Source organism: Chlorella variabilis (assembly GCF_000147415.1).
Source record: "Chlorella variabilis unplaced genomic scaffold CHLNCscaffold_1, whole genome shotgun sequence".
NCBI lineage: Eukaryota > Viridiplantae > Chlorophyta > Trebouxiophyceae > Chlorellales > Chlorellaceae > Chlorella > Chlorella variabilis.
In genome coordinates this window covers 2728185-2749831 of record NW_005435087.1, presented here as the reverse complement: position 1 = coordinate 2749831, position 21647 = coordinate 2728185, and the positions used below count along the sequence as shown (strand labels likewise).

The window sequence follows — 21647 nt, the reverse complement described above, 5'->3', positions numbered from 1 at the left end:
CCACCCCCCCCACACACACAGCCTCTCACGCACGCCCCCCCCCCTCTGCGCCCCCCCACCTTCCCGGTAGGTGCGTGACCTGCTGCACAAGCGCATCCGCGACTCGTACCTTCACCCCGGCTTCCAGGCAGACGTCATGAAGCCGCTGGCCATTGAGCACCTCATGGACAACCAGGTCCAGACGCTGTCGGGAGGTGAGCGGGCACCCGGCCGTGGGAGGAGGCTGACGCAGGGACGAGGCGGCGGGAGGCGGGAGGTTGCAGGGGGGAGCGCGGGGGCTATGCCAGGAGCCCACGCCGGCCACTTGGCTGTGCACATATATACACACGCAGCCCTTGCCGGCCCGCGCGCCCGCGGTGCCGTCTCTCACGCCCGCCGTACCGCCCGCGCCGCTCACTCGTACCGCCGCCGCCCTCGTCGCCCCGCAGGCGAGCTGCAGCGCGTGGCCATCACGCTGTGCCTGGGCCAGCCCGCCAACGTCTACCTGATTGACGAGCCCTCGGCCTACCTTGACTCTGAGCAGCGCATCCTGGCCGCCAAGGTCATCAAGCGGTGAGGGAGGGAGGGAGGGAGGGGGCGGGAGAGCGGGGCGCAGCTGGAGGCGTGTGCGTGGCACGGCGCGGCGTGGGGTGCGCCCCCTTGCTGCCACAGGCTGCATCTGGTTTAGGGGCCTTTGCGCCGCGCCAGCCGAGCTCGCGGGAGCTTGGCGCCGCGCCCCTGCCTCGCAGCGGCGCCTGCTTGCACGCCCTGCCGTGCCGCCCGCCGCCCTCCTACCTCCCAGCAGCACAGCCCTGCCCTGCCCCGCCCTCACCTGGCTGGCCTCACCCGCCCTGAGCTGGCCTCACCCGCCCCGCCCCGGCTTCCCCGCAGCTTCATCATGCACAGCAAGAAGACGGCGTTCATCGTGGAGCACGATTTCATCATGGCCGCCTACCTGGCAGACAGGTGCTGGCTTGCCGCCTTTGATTGCTGCTTCTGCAGCCTGCATATGCCGCTGAGCAGCTCGGACCGGCCGGCTCCGCGTGCTTTTTCTTCCGCAGCAGAATCAATGTCGTCGTACTTACGGCCTTGGCTTGCTGCACCATGGCGTAATCTCTGCCTGCTGGGGCTGCCCTCCACACCGCAGCATCCACACGTGCACACATACGCATGCACACCAGTACATCCCCCCCCCACACACACACACACCCCCACCACCACCACCACACACACAACACACACACGCATGTGCCTGCCTGCCTGCAGGGTCATCGTGTATGAGGGACAGCCATCCAAGGAGGCCACCGCCCGCACGCCGCAGTCGCTGCTCACAGGCAAGCTGTGCAGCGCCGCCGCGTCCCTCCCGCATTTCACGCTGCACCCTTGTTTGCGCCCTCCACCTGCTGGCCCCGCCTCGCCCCCGTCTGTCCGCTTCCCTGTGCCTCCCTCCTGCCTCGCCCAGGCTGCCCGCCGCACCTCTGCGATGCCCTGGACATGACATAAGTACCGCCTTGTGTACCGCAGGGATGAACACCTTCCTGAAGAACCTGGAGATCACGTTCCGGCGGGACCCCACCAACTACCGGCCCCGCATCAACAAGAAGGAGTCGACCAAGGACCGGGAGCAGAAGCTGGCGGGAACCTTCTACTACCTCGAGGACTGAGGAGGTGGTGCTGTGGGAGGTACCATGCTACGGTACCATGGACAGCACCTGGACATCGCGCACGCAGCCGCCGCCAGCCCAGCAGGCTGAGCAGGCAGAGGGCTGGGCTGCAGTTGGGCTCGCGCCACGGCCCGGCAGCCCTGGGCGAGGGCTGCCTGGCGGCGAGAAAGCGTGCCTGCCTGGCCAGGCCAGCGCCCGGTAGCAGCAGCAGCCACAGGGCAGCGATAGACTGCCGCAGGCGACACGTGTGCAGTACACATTTCATCTGGCGCAGGCCGCTCACAGCCGCCCGCGCCCAAACTGATTGTTGGCCGACCTGAGAGCGCTGCTGTGCATTGCTTACAAGTGAATCGCTCATAGAAAAAGGTTGTAAGCTCATGATGCAGCACTGCTTCGTCGCGCTCAAAGGTCAGTCAAGAGGGCTCGAGTATGTGGAGGTTGTCAGTCACGCCAGTGGCGGCAGCGCAGGGAAGGCGATGAGGGGAGCTGGAGGGCTCGGCAGCTCTGCGTCAGCGGGGGAAGTGAGGGAGGGCCGCCCATTCGTGAGGCCCCTGGCTCAGCCTGCAAGGATTAGCAGGGCAGGGAGGTCGGCGCAGTGTGCTGGACAGTGCTGAAGGGAGTTGAGAGGACAGCACAGGCAAACAAAATGTCCCCGGCAGCTAGCCGTTCAACCACTGCTCCTGCAGCGCGCTCAGGCAGCGCATGCCTCCCCTACCTGCTAGGGCTTGGTCTTCCTGATGCACCTGTTCCCACGCCTCGCATACGGCGGCCGGCATGCGCGGCACCGGGCTGGCTTGATTGGGTCGCACGACAGGCAGGTGGAGGGGCACTGCAGAGAGGAGCCAGCACACAGTGTAAGGGGCGAGAACGTCAGGTGGGCTCAGCGCGGGTTGTTCAAGGAACTGATTGTTGGGCGAACGGCAGCGGGGCGTGCCATCCCTGTGTTCCCCTCCTCCAGCAACCCTTGCCTGATGCGCTACACGCGTCAGTCACCTGCATGCATCCACCACCACCACCACGCTCTCCGCCCCCCGCACCTGCACGCAGACGCCCTTGGAATCCAGCGAGTAGCCTCCTGCGCACTGGCTGCACTTGTCCTTCAGGCAGCCCAGGCAGATGGCGTTGGTGGTGCAGGTTGGCTTGGGCAGCTCCCGCCGGCCGTGCACCCCTGCGGTGTGTGGACCGGCAGCGGCAGCGGCAGTGGGGTGGCGGTGGCGGGGTGGAGGCATTGCGCTGCCCTTAAAGGGTACGGGCCGCACGCTGGGGTACGATTGCACTAATGCACGGCCGGCTGGCCGCCGCGGAGAGCCACCAGGGGCTGTTCACGACAGGCGACGTGCGAGCACATATGACCGCATGTTCACACGGCCGCCCATCGGCGGCCTGCACTTTGTCAGCCATCACCACACCGCAGCTAACGCCGGAACCGCAACGCGACACACCCGTTGCAAGCAGCGCGAACAGGAGGACGGTGACTAGCTTGCCCATTCCGCCTTGCCTTTGGGTTATGACTTAATCAAGAGCTAAAAGCAGGGAAAATGAAAGCCGAGAGGAGCAGGGGGCGTGAGGCTCTTAAATGAGGCAGCAGCTGCCGCACCGGGTACAGCGCCCCCCGCCGCTTGCTTACATCATTCTTACCGGCAGCTGGAGCAAGATCTGCCCCCCAAACAGCAGCAGCAGTCATTGAGCGAATGGATTGAGGGTGGGTCAAAGCAGTGTCTCTGCCCACCAGCCGCGACGCCTGTGCATCGCTTGGCCGGGGGCCGTCAGCTGAGTCGCCGCCAGAAGCGCCAGCCTCAATCCAGCACCGGGCTGAGGGCCTGCCCTTCCTCCTCCATGCCCGCTCCCGCCACGCCGCCTGCGCCCTCCAGCGGCTGCTGCAGCGATGCCAGCAGCGCCCGAAGGCTCGCCTCGTTGCTCTTGGTCATGGCTCCTGCGAGTAGGAGCGGGCGATGCGGCATGAAAAGAAAGCACAAGGGGAATGAGCATGAGGGGAAAGATGTGCTAAGCGCCGCCCTCGAGCAAGGGCACACATCCGACCGCAGTTCCGGATCCGCTGCCACCCGCACACCCACCGCCACCACATGTGGCCCGTAATGCAACCCCAAACCCGCTCCCGCACCTGTGGTGACATAAAAGTGCAGGCAGGCGGCCACGGCAGCGGCCACAGAGTCCAGGCTGCCGCCCAGCAGCGCCGCCGCCTGGCGCCGCGCCTCGCCGCAGTCCTGCAGCCAGGGCAGGCCGGGGCGGGGCGGGGGTGGGAGGCTCTGTCTCAGGGGCAGGCTTGCCGCTCTTCGCTGCATCAAGAGCCGAGCAGCACCATCCCCGGGGATGCCATCTCCGCTTGATTGATCCAAAGCGCACATCGATTCCCCGACTTCACTCCCATTGAAAGGGCCACATTCTGCTGTGCCCCAAGCGCCTGCCCACCCATGGAACGCAAGCACTGTGTTCCAGCACTGCCAACACTGCCTGCAAGTGTGCAGTGCTTCCCACCTGTATGAGGAACCCCAGCAGGATGGCGGCATACGCCTCGGCGATGGAGGCGTGGCCCCCGGCATCCGACGTCTCCAGGCAGTCCACCGTCACCTCCCCGCTGCCCAGGCCCAGCCGCTTGGCCAGCCCCCCGCCAGCCGCCGCCGCTGCGGGCAGGTGGAAAGACAGGGGGTGTCAATAGGAGGGCGGGATGAGGGCGGCGGCGCGCAGCAGCGGCGGGACAAAAAGCAGGGGGAGCAGTGAAAGGCCCCAGCAAGCTCCCCACAGCACCACTTTCTGTGCCCAGCCGCGACCATGGCGCCTCGCCTCAGCGCAGCCCTAGCCCGCCCCAGCGCTTGCCTGCTGCCGTGGGCGTGCCGGCCGAGGCCTCGGCCCTGGCCCGCGGCGCCACCGCCGCCAGCAGGGCGCACAGCAGCGGCACGACGTGCAGCGGGGCGCCGCCGCTGCCGCCGCCGCCGCCGGCGACGTCTGGCAGCTGCAGCAGGCGCAGCTGCTGGCGGCGGCTGGGCTCCTGCTCCACCAGGTTGGTCAGCAGCATCAGGCAGTAGCTGCGGGCAGAGGGCGCAGAGGCGCAGGCAGCGGCCGTCGATGCGCGCAGCTGCCCAGCAGGCGGCCTGCCAAGCATGGCAGCCTCTGCCCAGCCGCCTCTGCCCGGGCATGCAGGGCCAGGCAGGCGGCAGACCACAACCCCAGGCTTGCTGCGTGCGCTGAGCTGGAAAAGTGCTGCGCTGTGCTGCGCTGAGGGAGCGGCCCACCTGAGCTCATCTGACCACTCGCCCAGCTCCTGTCGGCTGGCAGCCACACCTCTGATCTTGGGCCCTCCTCGAACCAGCTGGGCAAGCACCCGAGCCACCGCCCCGAGCGCCCCCGCCGCCACCACCGCCGCGCAGCCCGCCGCGTTGCTCTGGGTCAGGTTCATCAGCACAGCCAGCAGCGCACGCAGGCAGTCCTGCGGCAGGCGGCGCAGGAGGGAGCAGTGGAGGCAGGGCCCGGTGGGGCATGTGATCAACCCAAGCAGGATGGCCAGCGCAAGGCGTGCTGAGCTGCCACAGGAATTCTGGCAGCCAGAAGCCTGCAATGGGCACTTTCACCACCAGCTGCTGCACCTTCTTCACTCCAGTGATGAGCGCCTGCCGCGCCAGCAGCGCCAGCTGCGCCACCAGCCAGCCGACCAGCCCTGCAGGCAGGACGGCAGGCAGGTGGAGGGACGGCACCGCTGTCAGCACAGCACAGCGGCGGCACGAGCGGGGCCAGCCGCAGGGCTGCTGACTACCACAGCAACCAAGAACATTACCGGAGTGGCAGCAGAGGCAGAGGTGCGCCATTCGCTGCTGTCGGCAGCAGCAGGCACGCTGGCAGCCGGCGCACCGGTGGTGGCCACCAGCGGCGGCAGCCCCGTCTGTACCGTCACCGCCAGCAGCCGCGCCTCGTTGTCGGGGCAGGCGAAGCAGACGTTCTCCAGTACCAGTAGCGCCCTGTGGCACGGCAACAGCGGCCGTGGTCCTTTGCAGCAGAGCAGCAGCATGGCGCTGCCCAGCCCGCCGCGGCAGCAAGAGCGCTGCCCAGCACAGCTGGCGCAGCCTTGCCAGCATGGCGTGCCGCAGCGCGCGCAGCTGGCCGCCTCACTTGTGCAGGCGCCACAGGTGGCGCACGGTCTGGATGGTGGGGCTTGCGTCGGCCAGCGCCGCAGCGTGCTCCGCCGCCACCTGCGCCGCCGCCTCCAGCGCGCCCGCCTCCCGCAGCGCCCGCTTGAGCGGGTCGGCGTTGATGGCGGTGTCGTGGGGGTTGAGGCATCCTGCAGTATAACAGTACAACAGTACAACAGCACAAGAATGAGGGGGTCGCAGCGAGGGATGCCGCTCCGCACACCGGCGCTGAGACACTGGGGCTGAGGGAGTCTGCTGGGCAGCGCAGAGGCGGGGCCGAGAGCGGCAGGGAACGAACCACTGAGGAAGGGCGCTGCACGATGGAACCAACACCCCACCCGCAGCGGCGAGGGAGGTCCAGAATGCAGGGGCGCACGCACAGACGCATGCTCACAACGCACCTGCCAGCGCCACCAGGGCCAGCGCCAGCGGGCTGCCCCGCTCCTCTGCTTGCACCTGTGCCGAGTAGGGCCGCTCCCTGAGGACCACCAGCAGCCTGGCGGCGGCGGGGCCGTCGCCAGTGCCGACCTCCAGCGACCCCGACAGCTGCAGGCAAAAGGGGGTGGTGAGGTGTGGGTGGAACGGTGCGGTGCGGCGGTGGGCGTGGCGGAGCGGGAGAGTGCGGGCAGCGGAGGGGCTGGGCTGCACGGGGAGTTTACAGTGGCGCCCGACAGCCAGGCAGCTTGCTTCGTGCACGAGGGCGCCGCTGCCAGGCGCCAGCCGCCGCTGATGTCAGCAGGCTGCCATGCGGGCGCGGCTTGCCTTGAGGAGCAGGGCCGCCGCCGCCGCGACCTCCCGCCGCCCTAGCAGCGCCGCGTCGGCGTCGGCCTGGCAGAAGCAGAGCAGCAGGGTGGCGAGGCCCAGCGCCTGCACAGGGTCCTGCTGCACTTGGAGCGTGCCTGCAGGCAAAGAGGGCAGGCAGGCAGCACAAGGCGGGGCAGGCATCGCATCAGGCAGGCAGGCAGGCTGGAAGGCAGGCTGGAAGGCAGGCAGGCAGCACGTCAGCACAGCTCCCGGGCGCGGGGCGGCAGCGACAACGGGATGCGTGCAGCTACCCGACGGCAGCGCAGCAAGGGCAAGCGGCAGGCAACGGCCTCGTCCAGAGGCCCCGCACCTGCTGCCGCCAGCACATCGGCGGCGATGTTGCCGCTGCGCAGCGCCAGGCGGCCACGCCTGCACCACGCACCAAGCCCAAGCACCCGGGCAGGCAGGCATGAGGGCATGAGCGGGGCAAACCGCAGGGCCGGCCGGGAGGCGGGCAGGCTGGCAGGCGGACAGCCAACCACAAGCAGGCAGGCAGGCAGGCAGGCACCTGGTGGCGCAGATTTCGGCCAGTGCCGCCAGGCTCTCCCGTGCGGTGGTGTCGCTGCCAGAGGCCAGGCCATCCAGGGCCCACAGGGCGTCGTCACTGCAGCGGGCGCGGCAGGCATGGCGGCGAGGCAGCAAGGGACGAGTGATTGACGCCGCCTCTCCAACACAACATCCAGTCAGACCCCCGCCGCTACCAGGCCCGCGAGCCAGTAGCCAGCCAACCAGTCAGCTCAACGGCAATGGCCAAGAGGCAGGCTGAGGAACGAACGTGATGCTCTGCTGCTCGCCCAGCGCCTGCGCTTGCACCACCGTCGTCGCCGCCGCCTGCTCCCGCAGCGCCGCCGGGCGCAGCAGGCGCGTCAGGGCTGCCATCTGCATCCCTCCCAGGCCGCCGCCGCGCCCGGCTGCCGTGCCCGCTGCCCCGGCGGCAGCCGCGGGCGCCGGCGCCGGCGGGCCGGCAGCCTGGGCCCCACGCCTGCTGGCGCCGCCGCCGCTGGCCCCGGCTGTCCGTGAGGGCGCCCTGGCTGGCGCTGCTGCTGCTGCTGCTGCTGCAGGGGCTGCTGAAGCTGCCAGGGCTGCTGCCGCTGATGTGGCTGGCTCTGCGCCGCTGGCACTGCCTCCCTTCTTCATCTTCTTGCTTGGCGACCGCCCGGGGCTGGGCTCGAGCTCCCGCTCGTCTGCTGCTGGCGCAGGTGCGACGGGGGCCTTGCGCTTGCCTGGCGAGCCGCCTGCCTTCCCTGCTGGCACCGCAGGCAGCTGCTGCTGCTGGGCTGCCGCCTCAGGTGCTGGCCTGCTGCGGACAGAGGGCTTGCCGCCACCCAGCGACCTCCTTCCCGTCGTGCGTTGCGCCGACCCTTGCACAGCCTCTGCTGGGCTGGTGGCCGCTGCCGCCGCCTGGTCCCTGTGCTGCCGCGCCCTGGTGTTACCGCCAGAGCTGCGATGCAGCAGGGGGGATGCTGCTGGCTTGACGGCCGGGCGTGGCTTGGCCTTGCCGCGTGCTGCCACCGCCTGCTGCTGCTGCTGGGTGGTGCGTCCGGTGATGGCTACAGGTCCCGCTCCTGAGGCTGCTGCTGCCTTGCAGGAAGACTTCCTGCCGGCTGCAGACTGCTTCTGCTGCGCGGGCGAGGCAGCCGTGCTTCCAGCCCTGCCGCCGCTGGGCCTGTGCGGCTTGCCGGCCGCCGCTCCCGCTCGCCCGCTGCCGCCGCTGGCGCGGCCCTTTGATTTGGCGGGGTCGGGATCCTCTGCCTCTCCGCTGCCGAAGAAGAAGGGGCTGAGCGGGTCCGTGCAGGCGTCAGGAGAGTGTGGAGAGCTTGCAAGCAGGTGATCCAAGGGGCCCGCGGGTTGTGTTTCTGCCGGGGAGGGCTGCAGTGCTTCCGCCTTGCCTCTGCGGCTAAAGGTGCGAGTGCTCATGGCCTCATCAGTGCCGGCCCGCTCAACACGAACCGCTGTGCAGGCTGGCCCAGGTGCGGGGAAGCGCTGGCAACCCTGCTGGAGTGATTGAAGCACCGGCGGAGATTTTGCCGATGTGCAAAGGTCACGCTGCTATGGTGGCCCGCGCCGCTGCCTGGTCGGCGGCCCAGCGGGCGGGTCAGGCGGAGGCCGGCTGTTTGAGAGTCGGCACGCTCGTGATGCAGCAAATTAGCCCCTGGTGCTTTCAAACAGGATGATTCCACCATGCATGACAAGTCGAGCAACTCCCAGCCCACGGCACGCGCAGCTGCAGCAGCGGCGGCGGCGGCACAGGGCGGAAGAACCCGAGGCAGCCGGCCGCTCCCTTGGGACGAGTTACGTGCTTCGTCCTTCTGCCGGATTTCGTGTGATTTGTTCTTACCAGCTCCATTAGCATCTTGATTGACTTGGCAGTGCCCTGCTTCGACAGAGGGAAGCCCCGCTGCAGTTGTTTGGAAGTGGGAAGTCCCTTTGCTGTCGTTTGGTGTCATGCTCCTTGAGCAGTGAAGCGGCTGAGCTGGCGCCTTGGAACAAAAAAGGTACCTGCAGTACCATCTCGTCACCCATGCTGACAATGCCGCACACTCGGGGGCCCATTCCTGTTGCACACAATCTCCTCTACTGCTCCTCTTACCCCGCGGCTAAGAAAGGCCTTCTTTGAAGGCGCTGGAGCTAGTGTCTAAACCCTCCGAGAGGGCACAGGTTCGATTCCTCCCATGTCGAAACTTTGTGAGGACAAACGCGGCATAGCTGACCGGCTCAGCGCCAATCCAAGCCAATTCCTTCGGGAACGCCTAATAGAATCGCCAAGGCTTCGGCACAGGCCTCCCCGGGACCCATTCACTACTAGTGGGGGGTACTGCACTTGGCGCGTCGGGCAGATCAAATAATGGTCTAAAGCTAGACGTTAAAACCGGGAAGTTAAGCCTGTGGAGGCTCTTCCCCACCTTTACCTTTACCTTCCTCTACTGCTACAAGACGCTGCCTGTGTGATCCAAGGTGAGGAGGCTGCAGTGCGGGAGGGCTGTCTGTGTTGTGCCAAACTGAGCGGTGCACACAGTGCCACTGAAAATGCCTGGTGCCCTTGGAAGCCTGCATGACTGCTCCTGGGGTGATGCTGCCTTGCGAGCAGAGCTCCCCGCCCTTGGGCGCCTTCTGAGCTCCCACTCTCCCCCTTGCCGCTCACCGCAGCCCCGGTGCCTCCCCATCTCCCAGCATGAAGCCCACCACCCTGCTGCTGGCGCTGTGCGCCGCCCTGCTGATCGGGTGCGCGTTGGCAGTCGCGTGCTGGCTGGGTCGCCCCGCTGACCGGGCGTACCCCACAGTGACTGTGCGGGACGGCAGCGGGAGTTCCCAGCTGCCAGCAAGATAGGGTGCTGTGCATAGGGTGTTGCGCAGGGCAGCAAGCCCAGATTGATGTTGTTTAGCCTGACAGTGACCCTGCTGCTGCCCCTGCCCCTGCAGGCCCCGTCTGCACTCGCTGGCTCAGCCCAACGTTGGGACGTATGGCCTCACCCCAGGTGCGCTGCCGACAGCCCGGTTTCAGTCACACGGGTTGACGCCAGGCAGCTGAGCGCACAACTGAGCCACAGCCTGCCGCAGCTGGCTGGGCATGCAACACGCAGCTGCCTGCCGCGGCTCGCCGCCTCCTGAATCCACATGCAGGGCTTTGAACCATGCCCCTCCTTCAGCCACCGCCGCTCCGCTCCCTCCGCTTGCCCCGCAGGCGCCAACTGCGGCTCCTTCTGCTCCTACAACGACGACTTTGGCATGACGCACGCCGACTGTGTGCGCTGGTGCCGCGACGAAGACATCTCCATCAGCCTCGCAGAGGTGTGCAGGGATTATGATCAGGTCCCCAAAGACGAGCAGGGCGACTGCGTCAAGTACTACGCCTCCATCGCCAACCCGGGCCAGAACAGGCCCTGAGGGGGCGGTGGCAGCGCGGGCGGCATGCCGCGCACCGCAGCGCCGCTCGCACGCCGTCGGCTCGCTTGGCTGTGCTGGAGCAAGCTGATTTCTAGCCCGTTTGCGCTTATGTCGAGACATCCTAGCAAGACACCCCCTTGTCTGTAACCCTGTTGGAGCGTATGCTGGATTAGCTCATGTTGATTGATTATACGATTGTGTTGGCTGCCCGTGTAAAGGCCTAGTGTGCCCTGCGCAGCAGCAGCAGCAGCAGCAGCAGCAACAGCAGCAGCAGTCAGCTGAGTGCCTGGAGGCAGCCCTGCCGCGGCCGCTCCCTGCCGCCCGGGCTCCAGGGGCGCAGCCAGCCACGCGCCCACTGCGACAGAGCAGCTGACTCATTCATGCGCATGCTTGTGCTGTGTGGCAGCAGATGGCATGCCCACTAGTGCAATGCTGCCATCCTATGGGTGTAGCTGGCGGGACAGGGCGGTGGCGGCATGATGGAAGAAAGTTTCACATGAGGATGATGTGGGCTCGTTGCCTGAGCACTCGTCGTTACGGCTCCAGTGTGCAAGGTGAGGAGGGCTGGTGGGACAGGTTGTTGTACCCTGCTGTAGTTGGGTTGTGGCGCAGCCAGCGAGGGACGTGCAGGGCCGTACTCTTGCAGCTTGCAATTCGAGAGCTGCACCAGGGGCGATTCTGCCACTCGATAATGTTGTGAGCCGCTGAGCAGCACACGGGTGCCTGCTCAGCTCCCTGCTGCTCCCGTGCCGCCCCTGCCGATCACCGCAGCCCCGGCGCCTCCCTGCCTGACGCGATGAAGCCCACCACCCTGCTGCTGGCCCTGTGTGCCGCCCTGGTGCTCGGGTGAGCAGCGGCGGTGCACGCGCGTATGCCAGACCAAAGCGTACCGGATTAAAGCGTACCGGACAAGCGTGGCACTAGTACTGTGACTGTTGCAGCCTGTCTGTCTGTCTGTTACACCCATAAGGAGCAAATGAATGCTACGGGCCCAGCTGTGGTGCAGCAGCTGGAAAGGTGAAGGCACCATACACAAACGGGGAGAGAGAGAAGGGGGGGGGGGTGGGGGGGGTGCAAACAGAACAGGGGGGGAGAGGCTGATTGAGGCGGGTCTCCCCGGGGGCAGTGCGGACAGGCGCCTGAGCAGCCCTATGCCGGTCCCGCCAGAGAGTTCACCGCCCCTTCCTCCTCCCCCTGCCCTGCACAATATAAAGATCAATCAATCAAGGGTACTGTGTTACTGTGGGCTCACGGCGTCCCGCGCCTTCTTGCGGCATGCAGCCGCCAGGGCTGCCAGCTCGGTGTTGCTCTGCTGGAAGAATGCGCTGAGGGGGACGGACGCCGGCGGCAGGCCCAGGAACTCGTGGAACAGCTCCGGCCAGCGCTCGCGCTCGGCGGCATACAGGGGGCACACAAACAGGATGTGTCGGGTGTCCTCAATGCCGCCAGGGCCATCCAGGGCGGGGCAGTGCGGGCACACGCGCTGCTCGCGGGGCGTGCCAGTGCGTCGCCCCTGCTCCTCCGCCCCCCAGTGCATGCCTGTGCGCAGCTCGGTCAGGCCGCGGCGGCAGCGCCGCTCACGCACCTCCGTGACATACGGTGGGCGGCCATAGCCATCCAGGCTACAACACTCCGGGCGCACATCGCAGAAGTAGTGGCGCAGCCGGGTGTGGGCGGGCGTCTCTTGCGTCACACGCGCCAGGTGGAGCCGCAAGGTTGCCTGCTGCGTGCCGTCCGGGCTGATCTTGTCCAGCGAAACATGGTTTCATGACACCCAGATTGGGCTGCCAGCTGCTGCCGCCCCTGCAGGCCCCGCCTGCACGTGCTGGCTCAGCCAGGGCCCCCAATCTGGCCGGTTGTGACCAACCTCCGCGACACTCGGGGCGACACGCCGGGTGCGTGCCCATCAGCGCTGCGCAAGCATGCCGAGCGGACATGCCGCATTAGCGTACACGCATGCAGGCTGTGCACGCATGCGGGCAGACAGTTGCATGCAGCTGCCCCAGTGGACTCCACCTAGCAGCCGTGCCACCTTAAGCTTGAGCTGCCGGCGAGCCGGCGCCCACCCCATCCAAGTTGCCGCCCCCGCAGGCGCCAACTGCGGCTCCCTCTGCGCCTACATCAACGCGGCCCTCTGGTACGACAACGGCGCTGAGGCAGAGTGCGTGCGCAGCTGCCGCGCCCTCGACCTTGACAGCAGCAACAGCGTCGGCGACCGTTGCCAGTCAGCTGACGACCAGGACGCCTGCGTCAAGGAGCTGGCCATGCGGTTTGCCCCGGGGGCGCTGGCGCCTGGCGAAAACAGGCCCTGATCACGGCGACCGTCACGGCGCGGCGACCTAGGTCTGCACCTCGCTGCCACACAGCTGGCTGGCTCCCCGCCACAGCGCCTCATCCTCGCCGCACCATAACATTAAGCGCCTCCAGCTGCATGTTGATTGACTGCTCCGGCAGTTTCCATGGGTGGTAATTACTCCATTGCAACCTCACAGCCTCCCTTTGTAACGCATCATGCCAAGTGGCGTCGCATGCTGAGCGCGGCATGAGGTGCAGCACCATCAGCAAACACAGCAGTGCCCTGGCTCGCGCTGCCTGGCAGGTGCGGCTCAAAGCTCAGTTTCAGTGCGGTTGCAAACAGCATGCTTGCAATCCGCGCACATGATCATGACAGGCAGCGAAGGGCGAGTGGGCATGAGCAGAAAGTGAAGGGACAACTGAGGCAGAGGCGGGAGGTCCTCTGGCACGGGCGATGGGTGGTCAAGCGGTGGGTGGTGCAGCAGCGGAATGCCACGGCGGCCGCGCTACTGGCCGCCTGCGGCCCCTCCGCCGGGCCTGGGCGCGGTGAAGGCGGAGAAGGAGCCGCCCCCGATGCCGCCGCTGCCGCCGCTGCCGCCGCTGCCCCCCGAGCCGCCGGCGCCGCCAGACAGGCCCGACCCGGCCATGCCCAGGAAGGCAGGCGGCGGCGAGGGGCCGGACGCGGCCTGCCCCGCGGGGGCCTGCCCCTCGGCGGCCTGCCCCACGCCCCCAGAGTGCGCCATCACGAGTTCGCTGAGGGTTGGCAGGCCGGCAGAGGTGAATGGGGACATGCCGCCGCTGGAAAGCATGTCGAGGAAGGAGCGCAGCACGCCCATGTCCAGGCTGGCGGCGGGCAGCGGCTCGTCGCCCTGCGCGGCGCGGCAGGCGCGGCAGGCACAGCAGGAGCGGCGCGTGAGCAAACGGGCGAGCAGAACGGCGGCACGCTCGCGCCGGGGGCGGCGGTAGTGGAGGGGAGCCTCGCGGGCAGCCAAATGGAAGGGAGGAGAAGGCGCAGACGCACGCAGCAGGGCAGCAGGGAGATCACCAGCGCTTGGAACGCGGCATCCAGCCCCGCGGCGGCCTGGGGCGGCGGCAGGCCGGCGCCGGGCTCGCCGCCGGGCTCCCCCACCGTGCCGCCGTCGTGAGCGGAGCGCAGGAGGGCGTTGCTGACGCTCTGCAGAAGAAGGCTGCTCATCTGCAACAAAGCGTGGGCAGCGGTGTGTGTGCGACAGAACGTGGTGGTTGTGGTGGCGGCGGCGGCGCCGGCAGCAACGTGCCGGCGCCGAGGCAGGCCCATGCGCGGCGGGCAGCACAGCAGGCCACGGCGCAGCAGGAGGCTGTGGACTGCCCTGCCCGCAAGCAGCGGCATGCGCCGTGCGCGATCCAGGGGGCAGGTAGCAGCTGATAGCTAGCTCTCAGGCTTGCCTGAGCATCCAGGGCCCGCAGCATCATCGAATCATCCTCCAGCTGCATCCCCATGCCTTGCTGCGCCTGCTGCGCCTGGCCGGCGCCCAGCAGGGTGCCGCCGCCGGCCGCCGCCTGGTGCTGCTGCAGCTGCAGGTGCTGCTGCTGCTGCTGCAGGTGCTGCTGCAGCTGCATGGACAGAGTGGGACCCAGCGTGTCGCCAGCAAGCGGCGCGCCCGCTGGCCCCACAGGGCTCGTGCCCGGCATGCCCACAGGCGCCGAGCCGCCCGGCGGCAGGCCCGGCAGGCCAGGCTGCGCCTGCTGGGCCTGCTGGGCCTGCTGGGCCTGCTGCGCATGCTGCGCAGCATCGTGCAGTGGCTCCTGCAGCGGGATCTCGGCCAGAAGCTCGCTCAGGGGCTTGTGCCGCTTGCGGCGCTGCTGCAGGTCGGGCCGCTGCCGCCGCACCGCCGCCGCGCCCTCCGGAGCTTCCTCCATCTCTGCGCTGCCGGCTCGGCCTGCGGCAGCCGCCGCGGCCGCCGCTGCGCCGTCATGCCCCGCCAGCCCCGCGGCAGCGGCAGACGACCCCGCTGGTCCGCCAGCCGCCGCCGCTGCAGCCGGAGCAGCAGCGGTGGCAGATGCAGCCAGCGAGGCGCCGCCCGCGGCGTCGGGCGTGGCCACCAGGCGGGGCTGCAGCATGCCGCCTGCGGCCGCAAGGAAGGGCCCCGCAGCGGCACCGGAGCCGTCTGCGTGGCGGGCCACTGCTGCCACCCAGGCCGCCATTTTCAGCGCCGCCTCCGCCTTGGGGCCGGAGCTGAAGGGATTGGGCGGCAGCAGGCGGGCCAGCAGGCGGCGCAGGCGCGCAGGGCGGCCGTCCTCGCCGCCGCCCTGCGACGCGGCGCTGGCGGCGCGCTGCGGGCAGGCGCGGGGGCGGCGGCGTGTGCGTGCGTGTGTGTGAGGTAGCGGTGGTGCTGGGCGCTGCGCCCTGCACACTACACCCCGCGCGCCACGGTCTGAGCTCGCGCCAACACACACCCCACCCCCCCGAGCATCAGGCAAACCGCAAACCGCCGCCTGCAGTGCAGGCTGCACGCACGCTGCCACCGCCCCGCTGCATGCCGGCCAGCCTCGCAAGCTGGCGTCTCGCGAGCTGGCACCTTGCCAGCCGGCGCCAGCTGGCGCCTCGCCGGCCCCCACCTGGGCGTCCAGCACGACGGTCTGCCCCGTGGGATCTTCCCGCAGGGCCGCCACTAGCGCCGCGTGGTCCCCCTCATCCACCTCAAGCTCCTCCAGCAGCTGCGGGGGGCAGGGGCAGGGGAGGAGAGGTGGGGAGGGAGAGGTGGGGGAGGAGGGTCTGATGGTGTTGCGTGAGAGTTCAGATGCAGTGAAGAGGGGGCGTGGGCAGGGGAGAGAGACGGCGGCATGGGTGGGCAGGGGCGGGGAGGTGGCAGCGTGAGAGGGCGCGTGGCGGAAGGTGAGAGAGTGATCGGCGGAGGGAGTGAAGAGAGATGCGCAGCAGCGTTGCTGAGCATGTGTGTGTGTGAGAGAGAGGTAGGGAGCAGGGGGGGCGGCAGAGGGGTTCAAGCAGCCAGGCTGGCCAGAAGGGCAGGCATGGTGGCTACGGAATCGGCGCTCAGGGCAGGCGCTGCCGCAGGCGCAGGGGCAGCGGCGGCATTGGGGGTGGGAGGGGGCGGTACGGGCCGCACCTTGCGGTACAGTGCCAGCTGGTGCACCGTCAGCGCCAGCGCCCGCTTCGCCAGGTCGACCAGGGAGTTGGTCTGGGCGTCGCTCTGCACACACACACACACAAATGGATATTCAACGGATGCACATACCGGCAGGCAGGCCGGCAGCGTGGCAGGCAGCCGCGGGGCGAAAAGGATGCCAGTAGGGCGCGGGCGGGCTGAGGCAGGCAGGCGTTATGGCGCGGCGCAGCGGCCGCGGGACAGCACGCATCCGGCCCCGTGGCAGGGCAGGAGGCGTGCCAGCCTGCCAGCAGGCGCTCTGGCTGGGGGTACATGACTATGTGCTTGGCTGGCACTATGTCCTTGGCCTCTCACCGCCGAGAAGGCGTCTGGAAGCCATATGGTGGGCACGGGTCGGGGCCCCCCAAGCATGCCGCCCGGGGCGTCGGCGGTCCCCAGGGTTCCGGCAGTACCGGCGGTACCGGCGGTACCAGCAGACAGCGTGGGCTCGCTGGCCATCGGCTCGCCCTGGCTGTCGGAGCCGGGGCTGGCAGGGGCGCGGCCGCTGCACAGGCAGGCGTGGGGCGGCAAAAGCGGGGCATGGGGGCGCGATCGGGGCAGAATGGGGCCAGCGGGACAGGCCCGGCAAAGCTGAGGTCAGGCATAACCCAGGGCTGGTAGATGCGGGGGCAGTGACATGGGGCTGCAGGGTCAGGCAGGCCTGCAGGGGGCCTGTGCAGGCAGCGCACAGCAGGCAAGGCGGGCAGGCTGTGCGGCGGCGAAACAGGCGTGAGCGGCGGGGCCGCGACGCACCCGCCTCCGCCGCCGTGCCTGGCTGCCTTGGTGCGCTGCTTCTGCAGGTGGTTCTTCACGTTCTGCAGGCAGGCAGTCGGGCAGGCAAGCGCAGGGCGTGTTGATTGTGAAAAACAATGAATACATCAAGGGGCCGCGCCACCGAGTGGCGGCGCCTGGAGCCAGGGCGCCCGGCGCTTTCCAACCTGGAGGGTGAGGAAGGGGTAGCTGGGCTGCAGCATGTCCAGCAGCTGCTTGGGCCGCGCATCCTGCAGCCCGCCGCACTTCTCCAGCGCCGCCAGGTACGCATCCTGCAGGCTGCAGGCGGTGGCAGAGGAGGCACGCACGCGGCGGGCAAGGCAGGTCGGCTGGCCGAGGGCGGCAGCGGGGGCGGGGCAGGAGGGACCTGAATGCTGCCGGCCAGCCGCGGGGACGGGGGTGCGACGCGAGAGCAGGGGCCGGGGCGGCTGCGACGTCGGCAGGCGGCGGCAGGCGGGGCGATTCCAGGGCGAGCCCAGCGGCAGAGGGCGCTGTGCGGGGCCGCTGCTGTGCGGCGCCGCTCACTCGTCGCTCCACTTCAAGTAGCGCCTACGGTGGTCGCCTTCGTCGTCCCCAGACATGCTGGGAGGGGCTCACGTGGCCCTCCGCACAGCGCCCTGCCAAGCCCTGGCTTGGCAAGTCGAAAGTGGGCGGCGGGCGGGGGTGGGCAGGGCGGGTGCCGGGTGAGCGTGGGCCGCCGCTGCTGCGTACCTTGCAGCCAATGCTGCAGGGGTTCAGGGCGCAACAGGTTGGGGTGGCTGCAAGGACGTGGGCTGGCAGGCTTGTGCCAAAACGCAGTTGCCAGGCCCGGCAACTGGCATTGGCGCGGAGCTGAAGCTAGGATGCTGAGGAGGAAAACCCGCTGCAGGGACTCGTGGAGCGCCGAGACATCAGCCTGCGCACATCGCGCTGCTCACCTGCGCTCCTCTTCACAGCTCGTAGGGTGCCGATGAAAAGCAAGCAGAGCAGAGAATATTGAATAGCGATCTCACCCGCGGCTCTGCCAGAGGAGCGGTTCCTTTGTGCCCTGATGAGAGGGCACAACCTCATGAGAGCACCCCATGCGTGCATTCCCACATGCACGATTTATAACACAGAGAGAGGGCAGATTGCAGGCAGCCGGCAAGCGCCTGCGCTGCGGCTGCGGCTCCGGCGCAGCCGTGCAGCGACCGCTTCGAGGCGGCCTCTCCTGGGGCGGCCACCAGTCATCGCATGGGGAGTGCATCGGTGCGGTCTCTCCCACATGGACCTCTGCAGCCCTATCACGACATGAACTCGCCGTCATCGTCATCCCCGCCCTCGCTGCCATCAAACCGCCGCGGGCCGCGCATCGGATCCATCGTCGCCTCTGGCAGGAAGTCTTCCCGCTGCAGGCAGAGGCAGGCAGGCAAACCGCTCATTAGCTGTGGTATCAGGGCAGGCAGGCAGGCAGCCCAGGGCGGCCAGCGCAACCTCGCCTCCTCCCAGCCAACTCCCCGCCAGCGCGAACCGGTTCTAAGCAAACGAGAGCACAAACGGGCGCCAGCTGGGATCCTGGTATACCCAGCACCAGGGCACGGCCCGCCCCACGCGCCTGCGGCACGGGCCAGTCCTCGTTCTGTCCGCCCACCACCAGCTGGCGGATGCCCAGCTGCTCTTTAGACACGCTGGACAGCGCATTCACCAGCACATCCAGCGCCAGCTCATCCGCTGTGCCCATGTCCAGCCTGATTGTGGCAGGGCAGGGAGCGGGGGGGGGTGGCAGGGCGGGCGGGCTCGGGGCGAGGAATCGGCCACGCCGCCAGCAGCAGGTGCACGGCAGAGAGGCCAGCCTCACCGCAGCGACAGGCAACGCAGGCAGCGGCAGGCGCAGCGGGCAGCCGGGAGGCCCGCAAGCGCCGGAGGCCGCCACCGCCAGCTGGGGTTGGCAGATCCCACAGCGAGCGCGGCGCCGCAGGGGCGTTGCCCAGGTGCGCCTGCGCCGCCGGAGGTGCCACCCAGGGAGAGGCGCCAGGTGTGACACTCAGGCGGTCCCACCCACCCACCAGAAGCGGGCCCAGGAGCCTTGCGCCTCCAGCTCTGCCATCTCATGGAAGGTGGCGGGCATGGCGGCGGCCTCCTCAGTATCATACGCCAGGTCCTCCAGGTCGCCGTCCTGGTGGTACAGCACCTGCAGTACACGTGCGATACAGACGGGTGTCGGCAGCACGTGCGGTACAGGCAGCGCGGGCGCTGGGGGAGGCGGCAGCACTGGAGCGCAGCAGGCTCCATCGCCGCCCGCAGCAGCAGCAGCAGCAGCAGGAGGCGCCTGGTGGCAGCAAACCAGGCACGCTTGGCGACTCCCCGCTGCCGCACAACTGCACACCTGGAGGTTTGAGGAGTTGTAGGCTCCCAGCCGCCCAAGCAGGTACCAGCTGTTCAGCACCTCCTGCAGCACAGCACAGCACAGCACAGCAGGCGCGTGCCAGGCGAGGTGAGCCGGCCGGCGGGCGCGCAGGCAGGTTGCGGGGAGCCACGGAGAGCAAGCAGGCAGGCAGCCAGGCAGCCAAGCAGGCAGCAGGCGCAGCCGGCGCCAGCTTCGCGCTGCCGGCCGCGTGCGCGGCAGGGGCCGCCACCGGGCGCTTGCGCTGCCCGCCAGCTGGCAGTGCAGCCAGCCTGGGCACGATGCCCAGCCAGCCCCGCACCTGTAGGAGCTCAAGGTCTCCACCCGTGGGAGGCCGGTACAGCTCCAACCACACCCACAGGCTGAACTGGTCCACCGGGCTGCGAAAACTGCGGACAGGCAGGCAGGCAGACGCGCACCGGGAGCTGGTGCCTTCTGTGCGCGCCCTGCCACCTGGTGCATGCCTGCGGCTTACCAGAGGGCCGGCTCCCGCCCTGCTGGCCCCTCTGCGAGCAAGCAGCGGCCTGCCCAGGACATGGGTCCACCCACCTGACTTCCATGGGGGCATCCTCCCCGCCATACTTGGTGCCAAGGATGCGAGCCTGGATGGCATCCATCTCTGCACACGCACAGCGCCGGACCATAGCGGTATCGACAGGGTGGTGGTGGTACCGGTTCGGCTGATCCACTGGATCCCGCGGCTGTGTGCTTCCGTGCGAGCTCAACAGGGCAGGGCCCAAGCAAGCGGCCGCGGCAGCACAGGGATGGAGCGGGAGCGGGCCGGCGAGGTGCTGAGAAGGCCACGGCCGCCGCCGCGCCACCCACCGTCCCGCATGCGCCGCTGCACCACCTCCGGGTCGCCGTTGGCGCCTGCCAGCAGCCGCGCTGCATCCTCATCCAAGTCAGCGGTCTCCTCCAGCTCTCTGCACAGCGCTCCCAGGCAGGCAGGCAGGCAGGCAGGCAGGCTCCGGTTCACCAGGCAGGCAGGCAGGCTCCGGTTCACCAGGCAGCCATGGGCGGGCGGCGCGGCACTGGCATGGAGCGAGAGCGGCAGAGCTTGCTGGCAAGAACATGTGGAACCATCGAGGCTCTATTCGCGCCGCTACGGAGAGCTTTGCGGGGCTGCAGATCGCACCTGAGCCAGTCTGGCTTGTCCGCTGCAGCCGTCGCCATGCCCCGCCGCCGCCGCCGCCGGTCGATGTGTCTAGCGGCCGGCGCTGCGCGGCGCTGCAGCAGGGCCGCGTGTAAAAGCCGCCTCCCGGCTGCTGGCTCGCAGGCCCTGCCGCTGGTGGAGGGTAGCGAGCTGGAGGCTGCACAACTCAGAAATGCGCTCATCTCGCAGTTGTTTGTCGTCCGCCGCCTGCTGAAAGGCCCTGAGATCCCAGCGCACAATTAAGACGATGCCGACGCGCACTCATGGCGGCTTTCTATAGTCCGCCGCCACGGCGGCGGCGGGTCCCCGCCCCATTGCACTCCCGGCTCCTCCTGTGTAAGCAGCCCACACCTCGCACAATTAGCACCATTTGGGAGGTCTGGAGACATCGTCAAGAGGCCACAACCAGGCCACAGCATGCGTCCAGCTCACACGCACGCGTCCACGTCACATGCACGCATCCAGCTCACACGCATGCTTCCATGTCACACGCATGCATCCAGGTCACATGCATGCTTCCAGGTAACATGCATGCACTCCCTGCTGCTGCCGGCACAGAGTTTGCATAGCCTTTGGAGGGCGCCAGAGGCGGCGGCGGCAGCAGGAGGTGGTTGGGGGGCGACTGAGGCATTCAATGTTGCTGCTCGCATAGGAGGCCCGCCGCACGCTGCCGTCAATTAGAACACACTCTTTCGCCCCTGCCTGCGGCAACGCACCCGTTGTTACCAAGTTGCGTGGGCCGGCATTCCGGAGATCCCGCACGGTCATTGGTGGCCTCCGCAGCAAGAATCCACAAACATGTCAAATGAGAGCGCGCTGGCGCGATGCAGCGGGGTGGCGCTCAAGCCGCCGCCGCCGCCTTGCTCCCGCTGCCGCCACTGCCGCCATGCCGCTGCCGCCGCTGCCAGCCCTGCACATTCTCGAGAGGCCGCATCCAGGACCATGCATCCAGCTCACACGCGCGCGTCCACGTCACAAGCATGTGTTTTGCTCCACAATCAGCCCGCAGCCCACATCTTTCGGATGCATCAGGCATGGAGAAACACAGAATTTCATGAAGACCTTACAGCCAAACTATAGAGCAGTCCAAACACCACTCCTACGGCCGCCTGTCACCAGCGCTGGCTGACCGCCACCGTTGCGCTGCCTGCAGTCCCGCCCTGAACCCCCACTCTCATGTCCACCCCCTTTGCTCTTACCGCACCACACCTGCTCCACGACATGCAGTACTGCCTGCCCGCTCACACACTAAACGCTCGGTGACCTGTCAGTTGGCCTGTCCTGCCTGTTGTTCTACTGCTTCATCCCTCCTTGCTCGAACAACAAAGTCTGTGCTGCAAGCTTGTTCTTGCTGAAACCAGACTGTAAGCCCACACAAGCAAGCAAGCGGCTGGCCCTGCTCCTGGCGGTGGTGCGCCGCCTCCAGCTCTTGCTGCACCACCGCCC

General features: G+C 68.3%; 5 protein-coding genes across 5 annotated transcripts in view; 1 reads left to right on the top strand and 4 right to left on the bottom strand.

Annotated features, from left to right (window-relative positions):
• CHLNCDRAFT_59548 (hypothetical protein) overlaps positions 1–2030 on the top strand; it is a 3063-nt gene extending 1033 nt beyond the window's left edge. The window contains exons 4-8 of the mRNA XM_005852198.1: positions 71–194; positions 429–552; positions 871–945; positions 1246–1313; positions 1504–2030. Coding sequence (XP_005852260.1) covers positions 71–194; positions 429–552; positions 871–945; positions 1246–1313; positions 1504–1643 — 531 coding nt within the window. The 3' untranslated portion in view covers positions 1644–2030. The remainder of the gene's footprint in view (positions 1–70; positions 195–428; positions 553–870; positions 946–1245; positions 1314–1503) is intronic.
• Positions 2031–2632: 602 nt separating this feature from the next.
• Positions 2633–3131, bottom strand: CHLNCDRAFT_133624 (hypothetical protein; the record flags this gene model as incomplete). The annotated part of the gene is made up of 2 exons (XM_005851888.1): positions 2633–2811; positions 3086–3131. 2 exons carry the CDS (start codon positions 3129–3131, stop codon positions 2633–2635), a joined length of 225 nt encoding a protein of 74 aa, XP_005851950.1.
• Positions 3132–4665: 1534 nt separating this feature from the next.
• On the bottom strand, positions 4666–8506 carry CHLNCDRAFT_56617 (hypothetical protein; the record flags this gene model as incomplete). The annotated part of the gene is made up of 10 exons (XM_005851887.1): positions 4666–4687; positions 4895–5088; positions 5246–5316; positions 5508–5614; positions 5766–5934; positions 6187–6331; positions 6578–6684; positions 6900–6958; positions 7098–7193; positions 7365–8506. Coding segments are annotated over 10 exons (2112 nt in total), but the record flags the coding sequence as incomplete, so codon positions are not given.
• A 4769-nt stretch (positions 8507–13275) lies between these two features.
• Positions 13276–17267, bottom strand: CHLNCDRAFT_133619 (hypothetical protein; the record flags this gene model as incomplete). Its single annotated transcript, XM_005851886.1, has 9 exons — positions 13276–13638; positions 13815–13964; positions 14093–15082; positions 15368–15466; positions 15877–15960; positions 16231–16420; positions 16669–16730; positions 16854–16965; positions 17212–17267. The coding sequence occupies 9 exons, from the start codon at positions 17265–17267 to the stop codon at positions 13276–13278; spliced, it is 2106 nt and encodes a 701-aa protein (XP_005851948.1).
• Positions 17268–18265: 998 nt separating this feature from the next.
• On the bottom strand, positions 18266–19424 carry CHLNCDRAFT_14078 (hypothetical protein; the record flags this gene model as incomplete). Its single annotated transcript, XM_005851885.1, has 4 exons — positions 18266–18392; positions 18711–18835; positions 19031–19093; positions 19350–19424. Coding segments are annotated over 4 exons (390 nt in total), but the record flags the coding sequence as incomplete, so codon positions are not given.
• Positions 19425–21647: the final 2223 nt, after the last annotated feature.